Source organism: Rhynchophorus ferrugineus, unplaced genomic scaffold (genome assembly GCF_030347505.1).
Source record: "Rhynchophorus ferrugineus isolate W39M unplaced genomic scaffold, kcgeb_rfMv2 rfM9, whole genome shotgun sequence".
NCBI classification, from domain to species: domain Eukaryota; kingdom Metazoa; phylum Arthropoda; class Insecta; order Coleoptera; family Curculionidae; genus Rhynchophorus; species Rhynchophorus ferrugineus.
Genome location: NW_027472588.1, coordinates 28360209 through 28382295, shown reverse-complemented (window position 1 = coordinate 28382295; position 22087 = coordinate 28360209). Strand labels below are relative to the sequence as shown.

At 31.0% G+C, this 22087-nt stretch overlaps 1 protein-coding gene across 1 annotated transcript in view; it reads right to left on the bottom strand.

Annotated features, from left to right (window-relative positions):
• The window catches only part of dally (division abnormally delayed protein), a 221490-nt gene that overhangs the window by 136321 nt on the left and 63082 nt on the right, over positions 1–22087 (bottom strand). Inside the window, exon 2 of the mRNA XM_076414196.1 lies at positions 15155–15298. Coding sequence (XP_076270311.1) covers positions 15155–15298 — 144 coding nt within the window. The remainder of the gene's footprint in view (positions 1–15154; positions 15299–22087) is intronic.

The window sequence follows — 22087 nt, the reverse complement described above, 5'->3', positions numbered from 1 at the left end:
AAATACAAAGAAAAATATTAATTAAATTCAAGCCTTCAACAAGTGTCAATCAAACTCCATCATGGTTAGATTACAAAAGCTAAAATGAAATCGATGGGCGATTTTTTTACTAGGTTAAGGGTAGCTGATACATATTTGATTGAACAAACAAGAGATTAGACCTTAACAAGATTTTACAGCCTGTTATATGTGTGTTTATATATACATACATATTTTACGCACTCGTATTATACACGTCCGTACAATCAAGCGATACTGCCAACTTCACCTCTATACAGAAGAATCCCTATTTATACAGGGTCTAATAATATTTGAATTACTTGTAATTATATAAATTATATATAATGGAAATACTTAATTGCTATTTGTAATTCTATTTTTTAATGTAATTTGTATCTAATCCTTATAGCTTCAAAATAAACATACACATATTGTGCTCTGCTCTCTTATAGGTTACGTAGATGAAATAATGACGAAAATTGAAGGAAGTACCAGCTTACATTTAAATCATGGAACCCATATCTAATATAACAAATAATTAAATAATTATTTTAAATTAAGAAATGTTTTAGTCGCTCAGATTTATTTTAATCTGAAAATGGATTGCGAGTTTAATAAATATGATGCATTAGCTGTGGTTAACCAATTATGAAAAATATTGGAAAACATCAGCAAAGGAAATGATGATGCATGCTTTTTAATAAAAAGAAAATAACGGAAATAGACAAATCGAAGCAAAGAGTAGTTGCACAAATTTCCCATAATTCTAATAAATAAATTTAGGAAACTGTGTGTCAGTCAAGGCCATGATATTTCCATCTGAACTACTGGTAAAATGTGGATATCTCTCCTGAATTAACCCATGATTTTATACACTTGGAATTATCGTAATATCACCACAAAAAAACACCACACACCACAGAAAACTTTTCTTGTCTTGACTGCCAAGCAATGAAACCGCCATGTTGAATTTGTTCGAACAGTATTTTCAAAAAATTTGTGTGGTAACGATATCAGTTTCTTTTCAGTCTTTCCCATTAAATGTAAACATTCTCAAATAGTTGATGCATCAAGTTATGCTGTCTGAGAGTTCTTTGAGAATTTGAATTTTTCCTCCAGCAATGTCTTCCAATGTAATGTCTTTGAAGTTTTGTCGCCCGTAAATATCACGGAGCAACACACTATAAGTTTCTAAAGGTGTTTAAACAGTAGTGTAAGTAGTGTATAAACTATAAGTTTTTCTTGTTTGATTTTGAACAATTGATCATTCGATCATCAAATTCAACATTGACTCCATTTATATAACAAGAATTTTTTTTATTTCGTATAAAACTTTCAAGCAACAATAAAAACAGCTTTTATTTTCTTTTACTCGTATTTATTTACGTTACCAAAACACTGCTATTGTAGCAAATTCCGGCCAACACAAACGACCGAAATTTTCACTGAAAGTCTCACAGGTTTATAAATATTCCACGCCGCCGTTATTTGCAGCTATAAGCTTAAATATTGTACGATTGGTTTGTGTTGGTCTCGTTTTCAACTTAGTTGCGTTATCTACTTAGTTTCGAACCTTTGCACTCGCATTTACTGCTCGGTGCATTTTAAAAAAGTCGCATCGAGTAACCCGACACGTTAGAAATTCCTTTCGTTTCAATTTCGTTGGCAGTTTTTAGTGCTCGAATAGTTCGGCGTTTCGAAAATTAAAAGTTGAAATAGAATTTCTGCCGTTGATCGATCATTTATTCGCTCTCAATCTTTTCGTAACATTTAATTAAGCGTTTGCCAACAAAACCTTACACTTTATCTGTTGATATTTAACTTCATAATAGTTGAAAAACACTTTTCTAAAAAAAAATGGGTTTAGGCTAGTAGTTAATGGATTTATATCAACTTAGAGAATACAATTAAATTACTTATTGATGTGTGAAGGCAGAGAGTAACTCCAGGTATAACCGGAAAATCATTACCGATTTTTTCGAAAAAAAAAACTACATGATTTTTAAGAAAATGAAAAAACATATTTATTTAAAGTATTGGCCATTTGATTCTAACTTGTAGTAACTGGTAATAACTAGACATTTATTTTAAACATAATATATTTTAGTGATGATTTAAATAAAACAAAATATAAAACTATCAACGACACCCTAATGATCAAATGACAAGGAAAATACAATGCATTAGTATATAAGAGTATAGGTAAGTAAATTATTGTTTTGTAAAAATAATGGTGTATTGACTGAGATTTCTTTCAGCTTAAAAGTACGATAATCCATTCATTTTAGAAAGAATAGTAGCGGTAATAGAGAATTTCACTGCTTTCATATATAGTGGTGGCTTTTTCGTTTTAACTATATTGGTTGTGTTTGATCTAACCGATTTTGGTATTTTTTATGGTAATGTGTATTTATATGGTTCTTAAAGTTATTGTTAATTGTTCAAATATGTAAATTAATTTAAATATGGTGTTTTTATAAAGATAGAACGGCACATAGAAATTATTTGTATTATTTCGTTTTATACAAAACTTTTTAAAAAAGTAAGGTATCCTGTTGATTTTGGTAGCAACATTTATTTGTGATAGTTTTAGCGAAGACTGCTAACTCTAGTCATAGAGTAATAGAGAGGCAACTCAATAGGGAGCTCTGGCGCAAAGTTTTGCTTGGCCCAACATCTAGAGTGAGCCATAATGGGCCATTTAAGTAATTTAATTAGTCAATTTAAAGCTCTATTATAGACATCTGTAAAAAACATATTTTACTGTGAAGACATTTGATTGGCTCATTAGTAATGTCTGGCATGTGACAGCCTTGACGTCATGTTTAATTGACCAATGAAATTTAAATAATAAACATTAAATTCAATGAAATAGAATATCACTACATAGTATAAAACAAAGTCGCCTTTTCTGTCCCTATATCCCTATGTGCGCTTAAATCTTTAAAACTACGCAACGGATTTTGATGCGGTTTTTTTCAATAGATAGAGTGATTCAAGAGGAAGGTTCATGTGTATAATACATGCATAATATACTAAGGCAACATTGCTAATTTTAGAGGTTTCTAACGTAATGTCGTAAATTAACCTATTTTTTTAGGCTTATTTAGTAATTAGCAAAAACGCTGCCTAACCCTACGAGTTAGATCAAATTAATGTACTACAGTATTGTACACCATAAAAAGGTCTACAAAAAAGTCGATGGTATATGTTTATCTTTTAGGGATAACCCACATTAACCATTTTTATTGTTTACTTTTTACGTGAGAAAATGGCTTATTTACGAAGCTATTTTAAGCAATACGGCATTAATCCTTATCGAATTAAATACCTTAAATACAGTGTGCAATTAATATAGATCAATATGGTTCCTTACAGCATGTAAATTAAACAAATATTTTCGGAGATATTACAAATTTAAAATTTGCGTTTAAAAATATATATTGTAATAAAAATTGTATGAATTTAGATATTCCAAAGATAGCAGGAAATCTTCATAGTAAGTATAGGGGAAGAGGAATTGTTTTACTCCAAATTTAATGCGTGCAGGCCAAGGGCAGTAATGAATGAACCAAAAATACTGGATCGATTTTAATCATGTTTTCTTTGAGTGACATAGGCATATATATTTTATGCCCGTGCAAAGTCGGAGCGGGCCGCTATGTTTTTATATACAACATTCATATTTTTTCTGTAGTGTATTTAATTTAGTATCAGCATTGCACCCGTGCGAAGCCGGGGCGGGTCGCTAGTTTAAAAATAAATAAATACAAACATAATATAAAAATAAATAGATCTATGAAATATAAATATTATATACATATATATAAAACCATAAGCAAAAAACTTTGGTGCATTGCAAATCTAAATTATCTCTTCCACCTTTCCGTTAGTACTTTTAATATTTTATCCGAAAGATCATTATAGAATGTACAATTGAAGGGTTTTAAATTTACTTTTTTTTTAAACATTTGACAAAAATTTTGTTATATTATCGACGTGGCAAAATCGCTGAATAAAATAAGACACCTCACAGACCTGCTGTCGGTATAATAAAACAATTTTGTTAGAGTCTGGGGCACGAGATATTGTCTTGCCTCTATAAAATTAGTCTCAATTTCTGGGTCTACTGATTTATTCATAATTATATGTAAACAAAAATCACATTTAAAAGTTTTACTAAATAACCTGACATGTACACTACGGTACAACGTAAAACTTTGTTTGCTCTTATAGGAACATCTGGACTGAAGTTATAGTGTCAAGTAATTAACAGTAAGAATGAGCAGAAAGAAAGATACTGGCTGAATGAATACAAACTTTACCATTACATTCTGGAGTTTGTTCAAATGTCCAGAAAAGGAAATAGGCACTAGAAATATAGTAAGACAGTTTAGAAATTAATGGTAACAATTATGAACAGAAATGTGACTGACTCTTTCAATTTACCTTCTATATAGTTTTGATTTTGATCCACTTCCATTTGTACATATTCTGGGGTCGTGGTATTATTTTCAACATCACTAAATTGTTCATAAGTACTTAAAAGAAAGTTTAAATGTCTCACATGGTAACGATCATAAATCTGTTACATGTTTAACTTAACCAGTTTAGGATTTTTTTACTCATTTCTTAAAGATCGCTTTTTAATGGAAAACGATGATGCATTTCCTCACTATCTATGCATCCGGGCACACAACACTTCCTAGAACGGGAATGCATTTCAACTACCGACTTGTATATACTAATAAAATAAAATAATAATTTAATGTATAAACGTTATAAAAAGCTAACCACACTGTTCTCTATATGGGGCAAATTGAAAATGGCGTGCAAAATAAACAAACCATAGAACGAAATGAACCAATCAGATTCCGTCGCGGCTCTTATCATAGCGAATAAAACAAGTAATATGTTAAAGGTAGCGACATATACATGTTGGACGTCGCGAAACATTTCGCCAAAATTTCCTATGAAGTTAAATCTCTATTTCTCTAGGACTCTAGTGACAATAACCCGCATGTGTCCAAACTCAAAAGGCTACTTCGGTTGGTGTTGAACCCATGGAGGAGAGGAAGAAAACTAAAGGTCATTGTAAAAATTGAATACAACTGCTTCGAAGATTTGAATAAATGTTCACATTAAAGGAGGCTTTCTTCAAAGAGGATGAAATAAATTTAGAAAAATAAATAATCCGTTTACGGTTTATTTTAAGTTTTATTGTTATTTGATAATATTAATATATTTTTGTTTCTTTTAAGCAAAAAATCACATTAAATCCAGTATCTAACCTTGAGTTTAACCACTTGTGTTTATTTATAAAAAAAATCACATGGTTCATAGTAAAACAGTAAAACTAAAAATAATCCAACTTATATAGATCGTTTTGATATACTAACGCACGATTAAACAGAAATAGTTGAAAAGCATGTCGAAATATCGTGCGAAAATGACACAAAATACCCGGGATTATTTCTTTGTTTTTTTAACGTCATCGACCAGATGTTACGAATTAACGCCAGTCTTATTTCTCCCCGGGGCAAGCATCTACAAGTGTAAAAACAACAATCGCAACCAATTTCTTCGAGAATCCCTGTGAAAAGCATCAGGACAAACGCGGGAGGTCCACGGGTGTTCACGTCTTTATCTCTTCCATACCACGACACGTTCACGTCTATATCTTAACAATTAACTTATATTTTGTGATTTAGGTAGATAATAAAACTGTACCTGAGATTACTAGTAAACAAACTAAAAACAAAATTCTCCGAAAAAGAGGGAAAATTAGTAGAAACCAAAGATTAGATTACTTCTCGGTAAAGATAAACTCGTAGCATCATTTATATTAACTAATATTATGACGTCTGGTTCTGATAAGTTTTATCCGTTAAGGTAGCTTCGGCGTAGTTAATATAAATATATATTTATATATAAATATATATAGTTAATATATATATATATATATATATATATATATATATATATATATATATATATATATATATATATATATATATATATATATAGATAGATAGATAGATAGATAGATAGATAGATAGATACTCTACTCAAAGTTTTTTGTACATCAAAATGTTTATTGTATTGCCTGCCGAAATTTGTAAATTCGTTTCAGAATCCCAATATTTTCCTGCTCATTTTATTCCTGTTAAAAAGAGACAATGCTGTCTGATAGTTCGATCGCGTAAACGAATGAGCCTGTCAAAGTCGCCCGGTTGTCAGATGTATGCAAAATTCTTGAAAGCAATAGTGATAAGAGGTTCTATAGTGTTAAAATAAATTATGTTTGATAACAATTTTGTTCAATTATTTTATTTAGATTAGAATTTTGTTGTATGTCAAAGTCAAACTGAACTGAAAATTCAGAGTTTATGCGGCAACATTGCGACGTTTTGGCGTCCCAAATTTATATGACGTATGTACAAAATAAGTTTGAATAGACTATATATATTTGTGTGTATATATATATATATATATATATATATATATATTTATCTTTATGATGAACTTAAAACTAGATATATAACTAGGAGGACCCATCGGCCCTATCTCAGTCTCTGGTGAAATAATGTTTATACATGTCACTGCTTTATTTTTTATTATATGCACATCAATACACACCACTATATTATTTAATTAATGTTATTGGTGCTTGTATGGTCTGATTGTAGGTGAACTGCACATGCATAGATTACTGTTCATTTTTATTTTCCAAGCTTGTGTCCAATTATTTATATTGTCATTTGCCTGTTGTAATTTTCATGTGGCTTCTTCACTATGGTCTCCGACAGTTATAATCGGAGTATCATCAGCAAATATAGCCATCATAATATTCCCGAATTGTGGTATATCACAAGTGTAGAGTAGATAGAGCATTGGCTCCAGTACACTTCCTTGTGGTACATCTGCTTGAGCTTCTTTTATTGTCGAGTAAGCTTCTTCTTTGTAAACATTCTGGCTGTAATGTAAAATCGTACAGTACAGTAGTTCGGTGTGTTGTTTAGGTAACATTTTCTGCAGTACGTCATTTGAATTGATGACGTCAAAACGTCGCAATATTGCCGCATCAACCCTGAGTTTTAGTTCATTTTGGCTAGGCATATAGCAAAGTTTTAATATAAATAATGTAATCGGCAAATATCATAAATAAATTTAAAAAAGTACATCTAATATATATCATGTTGTTCTTATTCGAAGTAACTGATTGAGTTAACTGAGAGATGCATTCTGTTTTTGACTCTGACTATCAAATGGCTTAGGTATTTTCGATCAGAGTAATAATAAGTAGCGATTTGAAATTTATTAAAACAAGCAAAGCACGAAAGCGTTTGCCCTTTCATAACCTGTAATTGTAATCAATAATTTTTTGAAGCATTTTTTAGATGTTTGACTACCAGGCGAATTTTGTAGCCTGATTTGATTACATGTTCGAACGTATCAGACAACATGGTACTTACAAATTGCGATAGACAATACAATCGACATCGCGATCACGTGAGTTCAGTGTTATTTTGAATAGACTATATAATACGACATAAGACTATGAATACAGCTAGAAATGGGGGAATTTATTGGAGTATTGAAACCAATTGCTAGAGCTTCAGATTATATTCATTGAAACAATAGCTATTATGGAAAATTTGGCCTACATTAATGTCTGTAAGAGCCTGATTAAATCTGCTTCTGGCCTTACTGTTATTGTACCACAACTAAAAGGAAGCAAAGCACTTATTTAGGCCAGCTCTGAGACGTTTATCTGGGATGTTATTGAAGGGTATTTCCTATCATTCAGTAACCGACCATCGTTTGGTTTAGATATGCCACTATCGACTGCCCAAGCCTCGTCTCCAGGTAACACCGCTGCCATCCGTTTTATTATTTGTATTTTTCACACTTTTTTATATTGCCAATAAATAACGGTCACATCATGTAAACACCACTGTTTCATTTCGCTTTACCTCCATTCACCGAGCCACATCATTTACCCTAAAGTGGTAACCCCGACGTGATCTTTCACAAAATTGGATTTGGACTCGTGAATGGAGGTTACGTGCAACATGGTGTATTTTACGTAGCCGTTATATTTTCTGTTTCAAAATTTTAAATATTTTTAATTCGATTCGTCTTCAATTTTACCTTTAATATTCCTTTTCATTTTATTCCTGTTCATTTCATTATTTCCAATTAATTTTTTTTTAATTTTTTATCAAAATTTTCTTTCACAATCTTTTGAACTCATAGATATTTTTACATCACTGTTTAATCATCAGCGTCTCGGCTAAACATTTCTTTCGGCGCTATGTTTAAATCATAATGTCTTCCTTCGCTCACCGTCTCCGTCATAATGGCCGACATTTTGATTTGAAAGGCTTTGGGCAGCTTCGGTCGGATTCCGTCGTTATTTGCCTTTTCTGAATTACTGTAACGTATGTGACTACGGATTGGTCACCGAGCAGCTCCAGAAGCTAGGTACCGATTGCAGTCACCGTAGACTCGTCATGTCTTCGCCGAGGTACGTCTCGTCGTCGAAGAAAATAAGCTACCACGTCGTCGAACAATCGATCCTCCCACAACATCGATTACGGGAGCCCTGTCCGAAAAATAGCTTGTTCTCAACGTCCTCGATGGACCACATTCGAGTGCCAAAGCAACGGTATCTATAGAGCCGGAAGATATCAACAGCCGTACAGGATCGCGACCGTACCAACTATAACCGTTTCAATTTACCATATTTTTCAAAGCCCTTTTCACACAGCACGTTTCGTTTGGTATATAATTTTTTTGTATTTGATATTTTTTCATACATTTTCGTATTTTTGTTGCTTGGAGTAATTTTATGTAATATTCTAGCAGGGGAGTATTGTAGCGACCTTGAGGCATGTCGAATTTTACATCGTGGAATAACGGTCTACAAATGTAAACACCACTGTTTCATTTCGTTTTACCTCCATTCACCGAGCCACATCATTTACCCTAAAAGAGCACTTTATAAAATTGGTTATTCTTATCCTTAACAATTATGTCCACAAATATATTGAATGAAACACTACTATCCGCGATTTTTTATTAGAAGTCCCCTTGACTTAGTCTTCTTAAATTTTTCGGTCACTATCTTCAGGGAGTTCAACATGAAGAGTGTCTTTAATAAAAATCAATAACGAAAAAGCGTTGTTTTCTCCTACAGTGGCCAATTTTTATTAGGCTCTCAGCACCCTTTATATATAGATTGATATGATAGCGTTATGAATAACAATGATTTAAAAAATAAAGAAAGTTTGAAGTCGGTACCGTGCCCAAACAGTTATATTATATTAGATTCGTTTTGTTTATTTTTAATTTTGTGTTTATTACATAAAATTCCGCATACATAAAAGTCGAACCCGCGATCTCCGCGCGTGATCTTAACATTCTAACTAGTATATCATAGAAACAGTTGCATCATATTTCACCAAGTTAGTGTTTGTTATTTTACATAAATATGTGTTGCTTTCGAAATTTGAGGTTTTCCACCGATTTCCCCCCGCCCTTTACCCCATCCTAACTTGGTTCCAATGGAACCACCTCGGAAGGGCACTTGGAACAAGGAAAATCGGTCCAGAATAGAACCTCCTCCTTTTTTGAAGTCTGTTAAAAACAATTATTACACACACAAATAGACTGTACCTGAGATTACTAGTAAACAAACTAAAAACAAAATTCTCCGAAAAAGAGGGAAAATTAGTAGAAACCAAAGATTAGATTACTTCTCAGTAATGATAAACTCGTAGCATCATTTATATTAACTAATATTATGACGTCTGGTTCTGATAAGGTTTATCCATTAAGGTAGCTTCGGCGTAGTTAATATAAATATAAATATAAATATAAATATAAATATATATATATATATAGATAGATAAATAGATAGATAGATAGATAGATACTCTTTCGAATAAAAAAGAATTTTGAAAATCGGTCAAGTCCGTTAAAAACAATTTATACACACAAATAGAAATTCCTTATCAGATAACTAAGACTATTATAATTGAATCTTCTATAATTTTATTCATAAACCAAAAACCACATTCGGCGAACAAAACCCAAATTAAGTGGAAATTTTAGATTTGACTCACGGATTTTTTTCTCGGTAATAATAAATTGGAGCGTCGCTTAAACGAGGAGGTCACTTACATTTATAGTAAGCGATGTTTCGGAGAAATTCTACTGAATCGTTTTTATCAATTAAGCTTGTTCCGAGGTAATTCTTTATATATTTGTTGTTTTAAGCTACGAAGATCAAAGGCTTCAGTTAATTGAATTATTTAATATAAATTTTGCGAGGTCATACAGTTGATTAATTTTTTCATCTCTAGAATACAATTTGACACAATTGAATAAATTATAGTAATTATGACTAATACTATTCTTATTTTACGAGAAGATTAATAAGCAAAACAATTGTTAATGTTTCGACCTAACTGAATTGAATTGACATTCAGTTATAACAATTTAATAATTTTCATTACTTTTAAGAAGCGTAAATAATGTCTGAAAAATACGAGTATCTTGTTATAGTACTTATAATTATAAATTGTCCAAGATCATAGATCTTTGATCAACAAATATTATTCAAGTTTGGAGATAATTGCTTAATTATCGATAATAAACACTTCATACTAATTTAATTTGTTAAAAATATATAAAATATTTCAGTTAGTATATAGAAAAGTTGTTTATAGTATCACTGTCATTTAATAACATATGTATATCATAAAATTTAGTAATAGACTTATCTCACAATATAGTATAAAATGCAATGATAAAACATTTTTAGTTACTGTATATAGCAAGAAAGCATTAATGCTGATGAGGTCGGAAGGGTATTAAAACCTGCAGAAACTTTTCTGCAAATTATTATTTCAAGATTAGTATACCTTCCCATATAGCAACAACCCTAAGTAACTTAGGATGAATCTCGATGTAAAACTCCCTTGGAAGGAGCATATCAGATAGAAGCTCGACTTGAAATACTTGATGTACTGGTAGCAAGCTGGAAGACTAATTAAGAAACAATTTTTCAATTAATCATCCCCACTCCCATATCAATGTTGAAATATTGCTATTCATAAATAACTCTCGAGCAGGACTCAGCTTCAAAAGAATTTGATATCGTGAAATGAAGTATATATAAAAAAGCAACAGTGTCAGTTAATACATAGACATTATTACTGTAGAGATTGACTAAGGACCGATGGGTTGTTTTAGAAATACACCTAATTTTAAGTCCATATAGCTTAGTCGAAAATTACTAATAACGAAGTATTAACATTAAAAAATATTCCTATTCAAATCTATTAAAAGTATTAAATGAAAATAATACCAATACTTCATAAACATACTATTGATTTTCTATTTAAACTTTCTACAGAAAAATTATCTATATATATTATATTTAATTTAAAAGTACTTTAAATAAAATATAGTACTTAAGATACTAAAATTATCTATATCAATACGATAAAAGTAATAGATTAGACCGATATTATATTATATTTAAAGAAGTTATGCACAAAAGATACAGTATAAGTACTCATGCCTTATCGAAATAGGTACACAAAATACTGTACTTCTCACCCAGAAAATTTAATAATGAAAAAGACAGTTATCCATATAATTATAAAAGCTTAGCTTATATTAAACGCTTAACCGGATGATTATGCAGCCAAATGTGGAGTAACATTGTTTAACCGTGGATGTAAGTACGCAAGTCTTTCATTAAAGTCTGCATCGATAATTAAATTGAAATATATAATAGATGTGTATTCACAGATCATTTGCCTTAACTCATCATCCAAAGGGAAATATGATTTTGAGTTCAATGTTGGATTCAGCCGTAATTCAACTCATATTAGAATATTCAAAAAGAATGATAAGTAAATACAAATATAATGTTTTATTTTTCAATGGGAGTAAAATGAAAACTTTTAAAACTGAAAATTATAACATATGGTTCTCCGCAGAAATTATGCAGACAAGATACAATATAAGTACTCATGCCGATATATATCTAAATAGATATACAAAATACTATACTGACAAAGGTATACTATACTATATCAGAACAGACACACCCAGAAAATTTAAGAGTGAAAAAGACAGTTATCCATAGACTGATAAAAGCTTAGCTTATATTAAACGCTTATTCAATCAAAATTCAATATATTTTTCATCATTTCATTCTCCAACTAATTATTATATATCATTCAAATCCAAAAACCATTCAATGAGTTTTATGAGACTGCTGTACTGTCTAGTACAGTCTAGGAAGGAACATAACTTTCTAATAGCTCTCAAGGTATAAATATATTATTATATATATTATATAATATTATATAAGTATAAATATAATGTTTTATTTTTCAATAGAAGTAAAATGAAATCTTATAACATATACAATTATAACATATATTTCTCCGCAGATCCTTTTGAAACAGGCGCATCTATGTTAGTAGTGAATCATTAATGAACGATTTTTTATTAATTACACCTAATTTAACTAAAATTCTTAATCATCTTTATGTCAGCAAACGCCAGTACTTCTATATATAATTAATTGTCTGAATTATCCTCAACACGACATTGAAATAAGAAAAATAACAATGTTGTTTGTTTTGCTAGAAGAAAATAATTCAAATATCAAAAAACCATTTGGAAAATAGAAAATTGTTGCATTAATGTTGAATAAAGGGAATATGATTTGCATACTTTATATTTAGTATCTTAAACAATAAAAAGTTCACTATACTTCCATTTAAAATTTATTATTTTATTCTTTAATAACAAATGTTTCGTATTTGTTAAACATAATAATTAATAGATTAGAGAATGATTATTTTGTCTTTTGAAAATGATTCATTCAAGTGTTAACCAATATTTAAATATAAGTGCATTCTGGTGACTCAGACGCGTAAAAATTTGTTACAACTTTATACATGAGGATATTCTAGGTCTCTACTTTTTTTGATATGTACACGGAACTATAGTTTATCCAAAGTTATTTTGTACATACGTCATCAAGATGTTTAATGTATTACCTGTAGCAATTTGTAAATTCGTTTTAGAACCACACAATACTTTCTTTTTCATTTTATTCTAGTTAAAAAGAGACACAATGCTGTCTGATAAGTATGAACGTGTAAACGAACTAGCCTACCAAAGTCATCCAGATGTCAAACTTATGCAAAATTCTTCAAAACAATAGTGATAAGAGATTATAAACCGGCAAACGTTATTTTAATGCTTTGCTTGTTTTGATAAATTTCAAATTGCTGTTTATTATTACTCCGATTGAAAATTCCGAAGCCAGATAGAACAGATTGTTTTTCTAATCAGTTACTTTGAATAGGAACGAGATAATGGAGGCCCCCCTCTTGAAAGTCAAATTCGTTGGAGAGGTAACCATTTTAACTGTTAAATATTAATTTGCTGTGATTCTGATTGAAAATATTTTTAGCGTGTTGCAGCTGCAATGAATATTAGTCGGAACCTTGAAGCTTAGTCGGAATATTAGTTAGTAACTAACTCTTAGTCTGAAAAGCATCAAAGAGATCTAATGGAACTTCCGGATATTGCTTTTAAAAGAATACAATTTTTAAAAACATACAATAAATTGAACGAAAACTTATTATTTCAATTTATGTATTTAGATGAAACATAGATATTTCAGAATGGCACCAATATACCCAATGGCAAGATAATAATATTTTATAGTTTTAAATTAGTTTTATAACAACAAAAGCTGATGGAAAAGGTGAACGTTGGAATAACAGTTGATTAGGTTTTATTAATCATAACATTTATTAGAGTAGATATATTGTACTTCATGCTGGAAACAGCAATGAACTCGATAAGACACACTGAAGAAGAAATTGGCAAATGATGCAATCGTGAACAAATGTTAGATAAATTGGAAATTAACAGCTTAATTATTCACTTGAATAAAACTTTCTGAATATGATATGATTTAATGCTGCCAATTTCTAATATAGGGTGATGAGAATGAAAACAAGTAAAGGTGAGTATATAATTAATATATGATAACTGCACGAAATGTTATTGTAGAGTGTAAAAGATCTATGTGCACAGATATGTATGTAATTGTTTAGAATATACATGAGAATTTGTTTAAAATATGTCAGAAGAGGAAGAATAGTAACTGTTTTGCATATATGGTTAAAGAGAATCAAGTGATTCAATCTAGTTTTATCAAGAAAGATAGATACAGATATTAAAAGAAGAAACTAAGAAGAAATATAGTGATATCAAAATGTCTACAAGGAAACACAGTACCGAAGGACACAAGAAATAAGCGTAAAAAGTAAAAATGCTCTCTAATGAAAGTAACATATATTACTTGAATATACAATTGTTAATTAGGTGGATTAGGCCTCCAGAGGATACAAATACAAATGCGCCTAGAACTTCGAGTTCTAGAAAAGAGTTCAGTAGAAATCAGTTCAATGTAAATATAATCAAACATAAACCTAACCTACAAACTATTATTACTATGTCCTTAATTGTAGTTTTAAGTCGTTCGATAATATATGCATTAGATTTACTTTTTTACTTAGATTTTTATAATTTTAAAATAAATTAATTTGATAACAGTAATTTTGTTTAATTATTTTATTTAGATTATAATTTTGTTGTATGTCACAAATTTAGATGACGTATATACAAAATAACTTTCTACATCGAGTAGTTGGAAATGAAGAAAAACAAAAACTATTTATTATGTAAGTAACTCGTAAGATAATCAGTTACTCAAATACGTATAATAACTATTAATACGTATATGTTTATTTTAATATCATTATATACTGACCGATATAGCGATTACTGAACAATGATACGGGATGTTACAATTAAACAAGATATTCACTTAACGCCAAACATTTAATATATAACGTCTGGAGTACGAAATAAAATCTCACTATATCATCATAACAAACTGACAAACGTCTGTTTTCGGACATCCTGTAAATAACCCACGAATATCTCCCACGACAAACGATCCCCCCCCCCCCTTCTGAAAGAAATTATTCTCGTTATGCCGTCATAGCGCGGGCTAATTCAATTAACCGAACGAAATACTCACTCTGTATTATTGACGATGTCCTATTTATGGGCCCCAGAAGCGACCTGGTGTTGTGCTTCAGTAGTGTGACAAAGTCCTTCCTCCCCTGGTCCTTTAGTACGGATTCCGCGTCGTGGTCGCAACAATGTCCGCCGCATATACTTCCTGCGAATAAAACAAAAGGCGTCAGAAAAGGTTTCCTCGTCCATGACTAATAGAAACGAACAATTAGCCGGTACCGGCCGGATTATGTTCGCCTATGTCCTGTCCGTGAAATCATCATCAGTCACCAGCACGAATTAAATAAAAAAATATATTATAAATGTAATTATTTGGATACTTTCGCTATATTCTCATACAATAATAGGCTAGATGACTATTTTTGAAAAAACAGTTTATGACATTTCTACGTAATGACTTTGCCCGAACTAAAAGTTATTTCTGCAAAAAAATCGATTTTAAAGAAAAATTGACGTTAGAAATAATGAAATTTTAAATCTGCGTGTGACGTAGTTGTTTTGGTCGCACTAGACGGTTTATTTCGGTACAGGTTTATTTATACATTATTTTAATAATTTTGAGTTAACAGGTCAATTGAAAAGTCCCCGGCCTGACACATAGATGGCGCTGCTAGAATTAAATCCATATATTTTTTATTTAGCACTAACCCTCAAAAGATACGTGTAGAAATTTAACAGCTATCGGATCATTAGTTTGTGAATAATAGCATTTTGAGTGAACTTTTGTTATTGTGAAAAAAAATGGATAAAAAGGAATTTCGCGAGTTGATAAAATAGTGCTTTTTGAAGGGAAACATTACAGTTGAAGCAAAAACTTGGCTTGATGCCGAGTTTCCGGACCCTGCCCCAGGAAAATCAACCATCAATGATTGGTATGCTAAGTTTAGACGTGATCAAATGAGCACCGAAGACGGCGAACGCAGTGGGCGCCCAAAAGAGGTTAAAACGAAAACATTAAAAAATCCACAAAAAGATTTTGAATGACTGAAATGATTTTGAAAATTTTCGATTTAAATGAAAATTGAATGAAATAGCAGACATACTGAAGATATCAACTGAATGTGTACATCATATCATTCATCAATATATGGGTATGAGAAAGCTCTGTGCAAAATGAGTGTCGCGCTAGCTCAATTTTGACCAAAAACAACGACGAGTTGATGATTCAGAGCAGTGTTTGAAGATGATCAAGCGTAATAAACCCGAGTTTTTATGTCGATATATGACAATGGATGAAACATGGCTGAATCATTTCACTCCGAAGTCCAATCGACAGTTATCCGAGTGGGCTGCACAAGATGAACCCGCTCCAAAGCGTGACAAAACGCAACAGTCGGCTGGCAAGGTTATGGCGTCCATATTTTAGGATGCGCATGGAATAATTTTCATTGACTACCTTGAAAAGAAGGGACCATCAACAGCGACTATTACATAACGTTATTGGACCGTTTCAAGGACAAAATCGCCAAAAAACAGCCGCATTTGAAGAAAAAGAAAGTGCTGCTTCACCAAGACAATGCACCGTGTCACAAGTCAGTGAAAACGATAGCAAAAATCGATGAATCGGGCTTCGAATTACTTCCTCATCCACCGTATTCTCCAGATCTGGCCCCCAGCGACTATTTCCCGTTCTCAGATCTTCTTTTGCTGCTACTTTGAAGCAAAGGACAAATCGTACTACATAAATGGTATCGAAAAGTTGGAGGGTCGCTATAATCAGTCTATCACCCTTGAAGGTAATTATGCTGAATAAAAAAATTAATTTTGTCAAAAAAGTGTTTTACTATGTTAGGCCGGGGACTTTTCAATTGGCGTGTTATAATTAGATATTCTGTCGTTTATCGATGGTGTCAGGGCCGCTAATGTAATTATATGTCACTAAAAATCGCAGACAAGTTGTGTATTTTCTCCCAGACAAGTTGTATAGTTTGAACATCGGTAATTTATTCAGAGCAATAATATCACTATAATGTAAGTATTTACTATTTTAAGTACCTTTAATTAAGTCTAAAGTGTAATTAACGTAATATAGAGGTAAATAACACTGTTGATAATATTTGAGGTTAGACCTAATTTGTTTTATTTATTGTGTAATATGAGTCCCTAATAATTTCGTTCTTCTTTTTTAAGAAACAAGGTGCTGCGCATTGAAGAGAGGAAATACAACCAAAATTGTTTTCCTTTGTACCATAGGATTTCATGCACTTGAATAAATTATAGTAATTATTCATGATAATATTTTATTTTACAAGTTTGGACAAAGGCGATGAACATACCGAATTAAATCCCATATATTCAGGAGTCCCGCAAGGTAGTGTACTGGGTCCAGTACTGTATCTTTTGTATACGGCTGATTTGCCCACCACAAAAATAACTACTGTAGCAACATATGCAGACGATACAGCAATCTTAGCATCCCATCAAGATCCAGTCACAGCATCAATAAACCGACAAACCCACCTGGAGCAAATACAATTATGGTTGAATACATGGCGCATTAAAGCCAATGAAACAAAATCCATGCATATAACGTTTACCCTGCGTAGAAGAACATGTCCACCAGTCAACATCAATCATCGTCAACTCCCCCAAGCAGAGCATGTTATATATCTTGGTATGCATTTAGATCGACGCCTAACCTGGAAGAGGCACATACTCTCTAAACGGAAACAACTGGGACTAAAATTATATCAAATGTATTGGCTCATCGGGTGCAAATCCAAGTTATCATTAGATAACAAGGTATTGCTGTATGAGTCTATACTCAAGCCCATTTGGACATATGGAATCCAACTATGGGGTATCGCCAGCAAATCTAATATATCCATCATTCAACGGTTCCAAAATAAAGTGTTGCGTGCCATTGTTGATGCTCCGTACTATATTTCAAATAAAGTGATACAACGCGATATTCCTCTAGAACCTATAACGAGTGTAATTCAACGTGTTTGTGTGAAGTACTTCGAAAGAGTGTCAGTGCATCCTAATGTACTCGCTAATCAGCTGAATATGCGACGTGATGGTGAAGTGCGTATATATGTAAACTTTAGAATAAGACTAATTAATTAAGATAATATTTTATACAGAAGATTGCTTAATGAAGTCATTTTCTACATGCCATGTATATATAATATAGACATAAGAAATACTTATTGCCAATAGGGCAGATTGTGGACTCACGAAGAGTAATAAAAAAAAAGTTTGGACAAAATTAATCAACAAAACAATTGTAAATATTTTGGCATAATTGAATTGAATTAATTATATTATAATTATTTTCATCTTTTTTAAGTAGTCTGACAAATACTAGTATCATGTTATGGTACTTGTAATTGAATGTTATATAAGATCATAGATCTTCATCAGTACAATTCTTCAAGTCCTGAGATATTTAAACAGTGATAATAAATACTAATTTAATTTGTTAATCTAGGTTGTAATATTTATCGTAATGGTTTAACGCTATAATGCATAGGAAAATTGTTACTAGGAAATTACGCTAGGTAATGTCTTTGCTTATATTACTCCACTATTGCTGGTCTTTTTAGCAATAATATCTCGTTAATTTTATTGAACTGACGTCCGTAAACATTACTTTAATAACAGTTTCATTACAGTTATAATATTCATATAGTTCATTATGGTATAATAACAGTCCATAAAGACTTTATGGGCATGAATCGGTGTCAATATGGATAGCTCTCTTGGACAAACCTTACTCAAGTGCAAAAACTTGAGATTGTCATACTATATTCACTCTTTTTTTAATTTTTTTTTAGTTTCAGTCAATCCGTCATCGTTTAAACTCTCTGCAAATTCGAGCTAGATTTTCCTTCAAAAGTCTTACAATTCCTTGTTTTCAAGATTTTTGCGAACACGAAAATAAGCACCTTTAAATCATTACAACCAAAACTGATAGTTAAAATTTGATGGAGAAGCGGCTCCAAGTTTCTCAAAATGTGCTTAATAAGCTCCAGCAGCGGATTTCCTCAAATCAAGCAAACCAGAAGTAATGTATGTCAAAATGCTCTATAAACACGGCAAAACTCAATAATTATAAAGAGAAAAAATGTTATTTTACGAATAACAAAGAAATGTTAAACGATCGAAATTAACAATAGTTTACATTCGAATTCACCAATAGATAACGCTGACCAAAATACACGCAAGTACTGCTTATTTGACAATTGTATAAAGATAATTCTTTTTTTTATTTAATAATATTTAATTAAAAATAATTAAATGTATTAAATATTCGAATTAGAATTCAAAGTTTTCTTGTGCTTATAAAACATACGCATCATCAATGTAATAATTAATGTAATATAAAATAGATATTAATAACTAGCTTGAGAATTTATCATTTTTCTATAGTTAACAGCTAAGAATATCATTAAAACGCTATTAAGGAGTGAAAATACTCTCGAGAAATTTAACTTGATGATTATAAAAAGTGTATCGATATAAAATACTTGATATTGACCATTAAAATGTCAAAATCATTTACACAAAGCTCCCTTCAAATATAAACTGGAAGTATTAGACTCTTCAATGTATTTTGGTCAGTGATATCTATTCGTGAAAATGCGAAATATCCATGTAAATTACAGTCGCTCAAACTTTTATTTTCGACTTTCTTTTTCGAAATTTTGAACGAATTTTTAATTTGACGAAATTAAAGTCTTTAATATCATTTTTAATATATTAAGTATATCAATCTCTAGACTCTAAATCCCTAGTGGCTGACGAGACTACTATTCATTATTCTTAAGAAGGTAAAATATACCATGTATTCGAATCGTTATTGAAAATATTGTAACTATATAACAGTAATTTGTGTTTATTTTAGAATAATTAGAGAGATAAAAAGTTGTTATTAAATATTTAACATTTTTTATTAATAGCTAAAGGTCTCATTACCATATCATTAAGTCACAATCACTGTCGAGAATTGTCAGCTGTTCTGATTGATGTAATTGCAAACAAACCGCAAGCGTTTAGGGTTACATATAATTTTCTTTTCTCATTTCCAATTTAATTTATTTATTTAATAGATATACAAATTTACTTTAACCGTTTTCCTTTATATAGCTTTCGGGGTAAATGCTGGTCAAAATAAACATCCTAAAGCCATGTAATAAATAAGGGTCATATCAACATAACCCTAAATAAACATTAATCCACTTATGTCTGCATCATAAAGTTGTTCCCAATTGAACATGTCAATTTAGGAATCAAATTAGGCTATATTAGAATACTCATGAAGAAATGTCTGTTTGGCGATTTGTTAAATCTTCTGAAATATTTATGGTGAAAAAAGGTATCGTAATTTTTTGTACTATTATTACATTTTAACTTCCAGGCCCTTATGGGTATACCTCAAACCTCAATATTAGAAACCTCAAACCGAATGAGTAATCATCAGATATTGCTTCTGTTATGGAAGGAAGATTATCTATGGAATTGGCCCTTTAACTAACTCTATTAGTACAAAATAAGGACAAGCAAATGGAGAGGACATAAGAAACTAACAGGGAGTTTCCACATTTGATATGTGTCGTTGCATGACATCTTACCAAAACCCAACCAACCATATTAATTTTGATTTGTTTTGTTGGTAATTTAATTTTTTGTATATGTCACAAAATTATATCATTACTTTTGTATTGTTTGGGCTCGGGACCTACTTCGAAGTGATCAGTTGGTAGTAGTTAAAATAATATTGTAAACGCATAAATAGGTTTAGGAAGTCATTAAACTAAATTGTGTGTAGTAAATTTAATATAGTAGAATATAAAATACGTGTAGTAGATAGGTTAAATAAGGTTTTTGATTATTTTTATTTAGTTGATACAACGATTATTATGTACATATTTTATTTTAAAATGCCCTTTTTGTGTTAAAAATCTAAGTTTTGATTGTTTTATGCTTTTTAGTGTGTTCCAAATTTATATTTGAGGTCGGTACATTTTTTTTTTTGTTAAAAATATTTTATTTTTCTCCTTTTAGTGTTAGATATTCATTCAATAAATTACACAGTTATTTTACTTAATATTACAATGCAGCTCGTATGAGAAAAATACGAATATAGAAACAATGATTGAAAATAAGGAGCGCTTCAGGCCCCGGGGTCCGCTACTTAGCGTAGGTGATTTGACAAATGTTCTAACTAAACAACAACAAGAAGTTACTGCCCCCACCGGGAATCGAACCTGCGACCTCCGTTTGAGAGCTAAACGCTTTAACAATTACACCGTATAAGCAGTTGTCTACAATATTTCTACGAGGTCTTATATGCTATAGTTAGTGCTTAAAAAGCAAACTGAGTGGCTTTTGCACTGGACGACTTCCGATTTTTAAGTCATATCAGCTCAGCAATAACATTATACACAAATATCTGATTATTTTAGATAAAAAATATGTAAAAACTTTATTTTTTTTGTACGTGCTTTTGAAATATGCTTATATGTTTCCCTCGATATCCCCTTCCCCTCAAGGGATCCTAATTTGGTTCCAATGAGACCACCTCGAAAGTGCATTCTTTCGAATAAAAAATGTTGAAAATCGGCCCGCAACTGACGGAGAAATTGGCAAACATACATTAAAATATACAGCCGAACATACAACCTCTTCCTTTTTCGAAGTCGGTTAAAAATATGTTAAGCATGTTAAAATATTTCTATTCCTCAAATAGTTAAATTTATGATACATTTCAATCATATAAAATTGTGTTGTGCTAATACGCCAATGCATTTATATTATGAATGCAATAATTAGAAAAAAACACATAGATATTAACAATTAACTTGTCACATTAACAGCTAATTTCGTTAACACATCATTCAGAATTGACAATTATTATCGAAGATTGTCAGCTGTCTTGATGGAAATACTATGTAAATGTAAATCAGCTGTATATATTTACGGTTGCTTT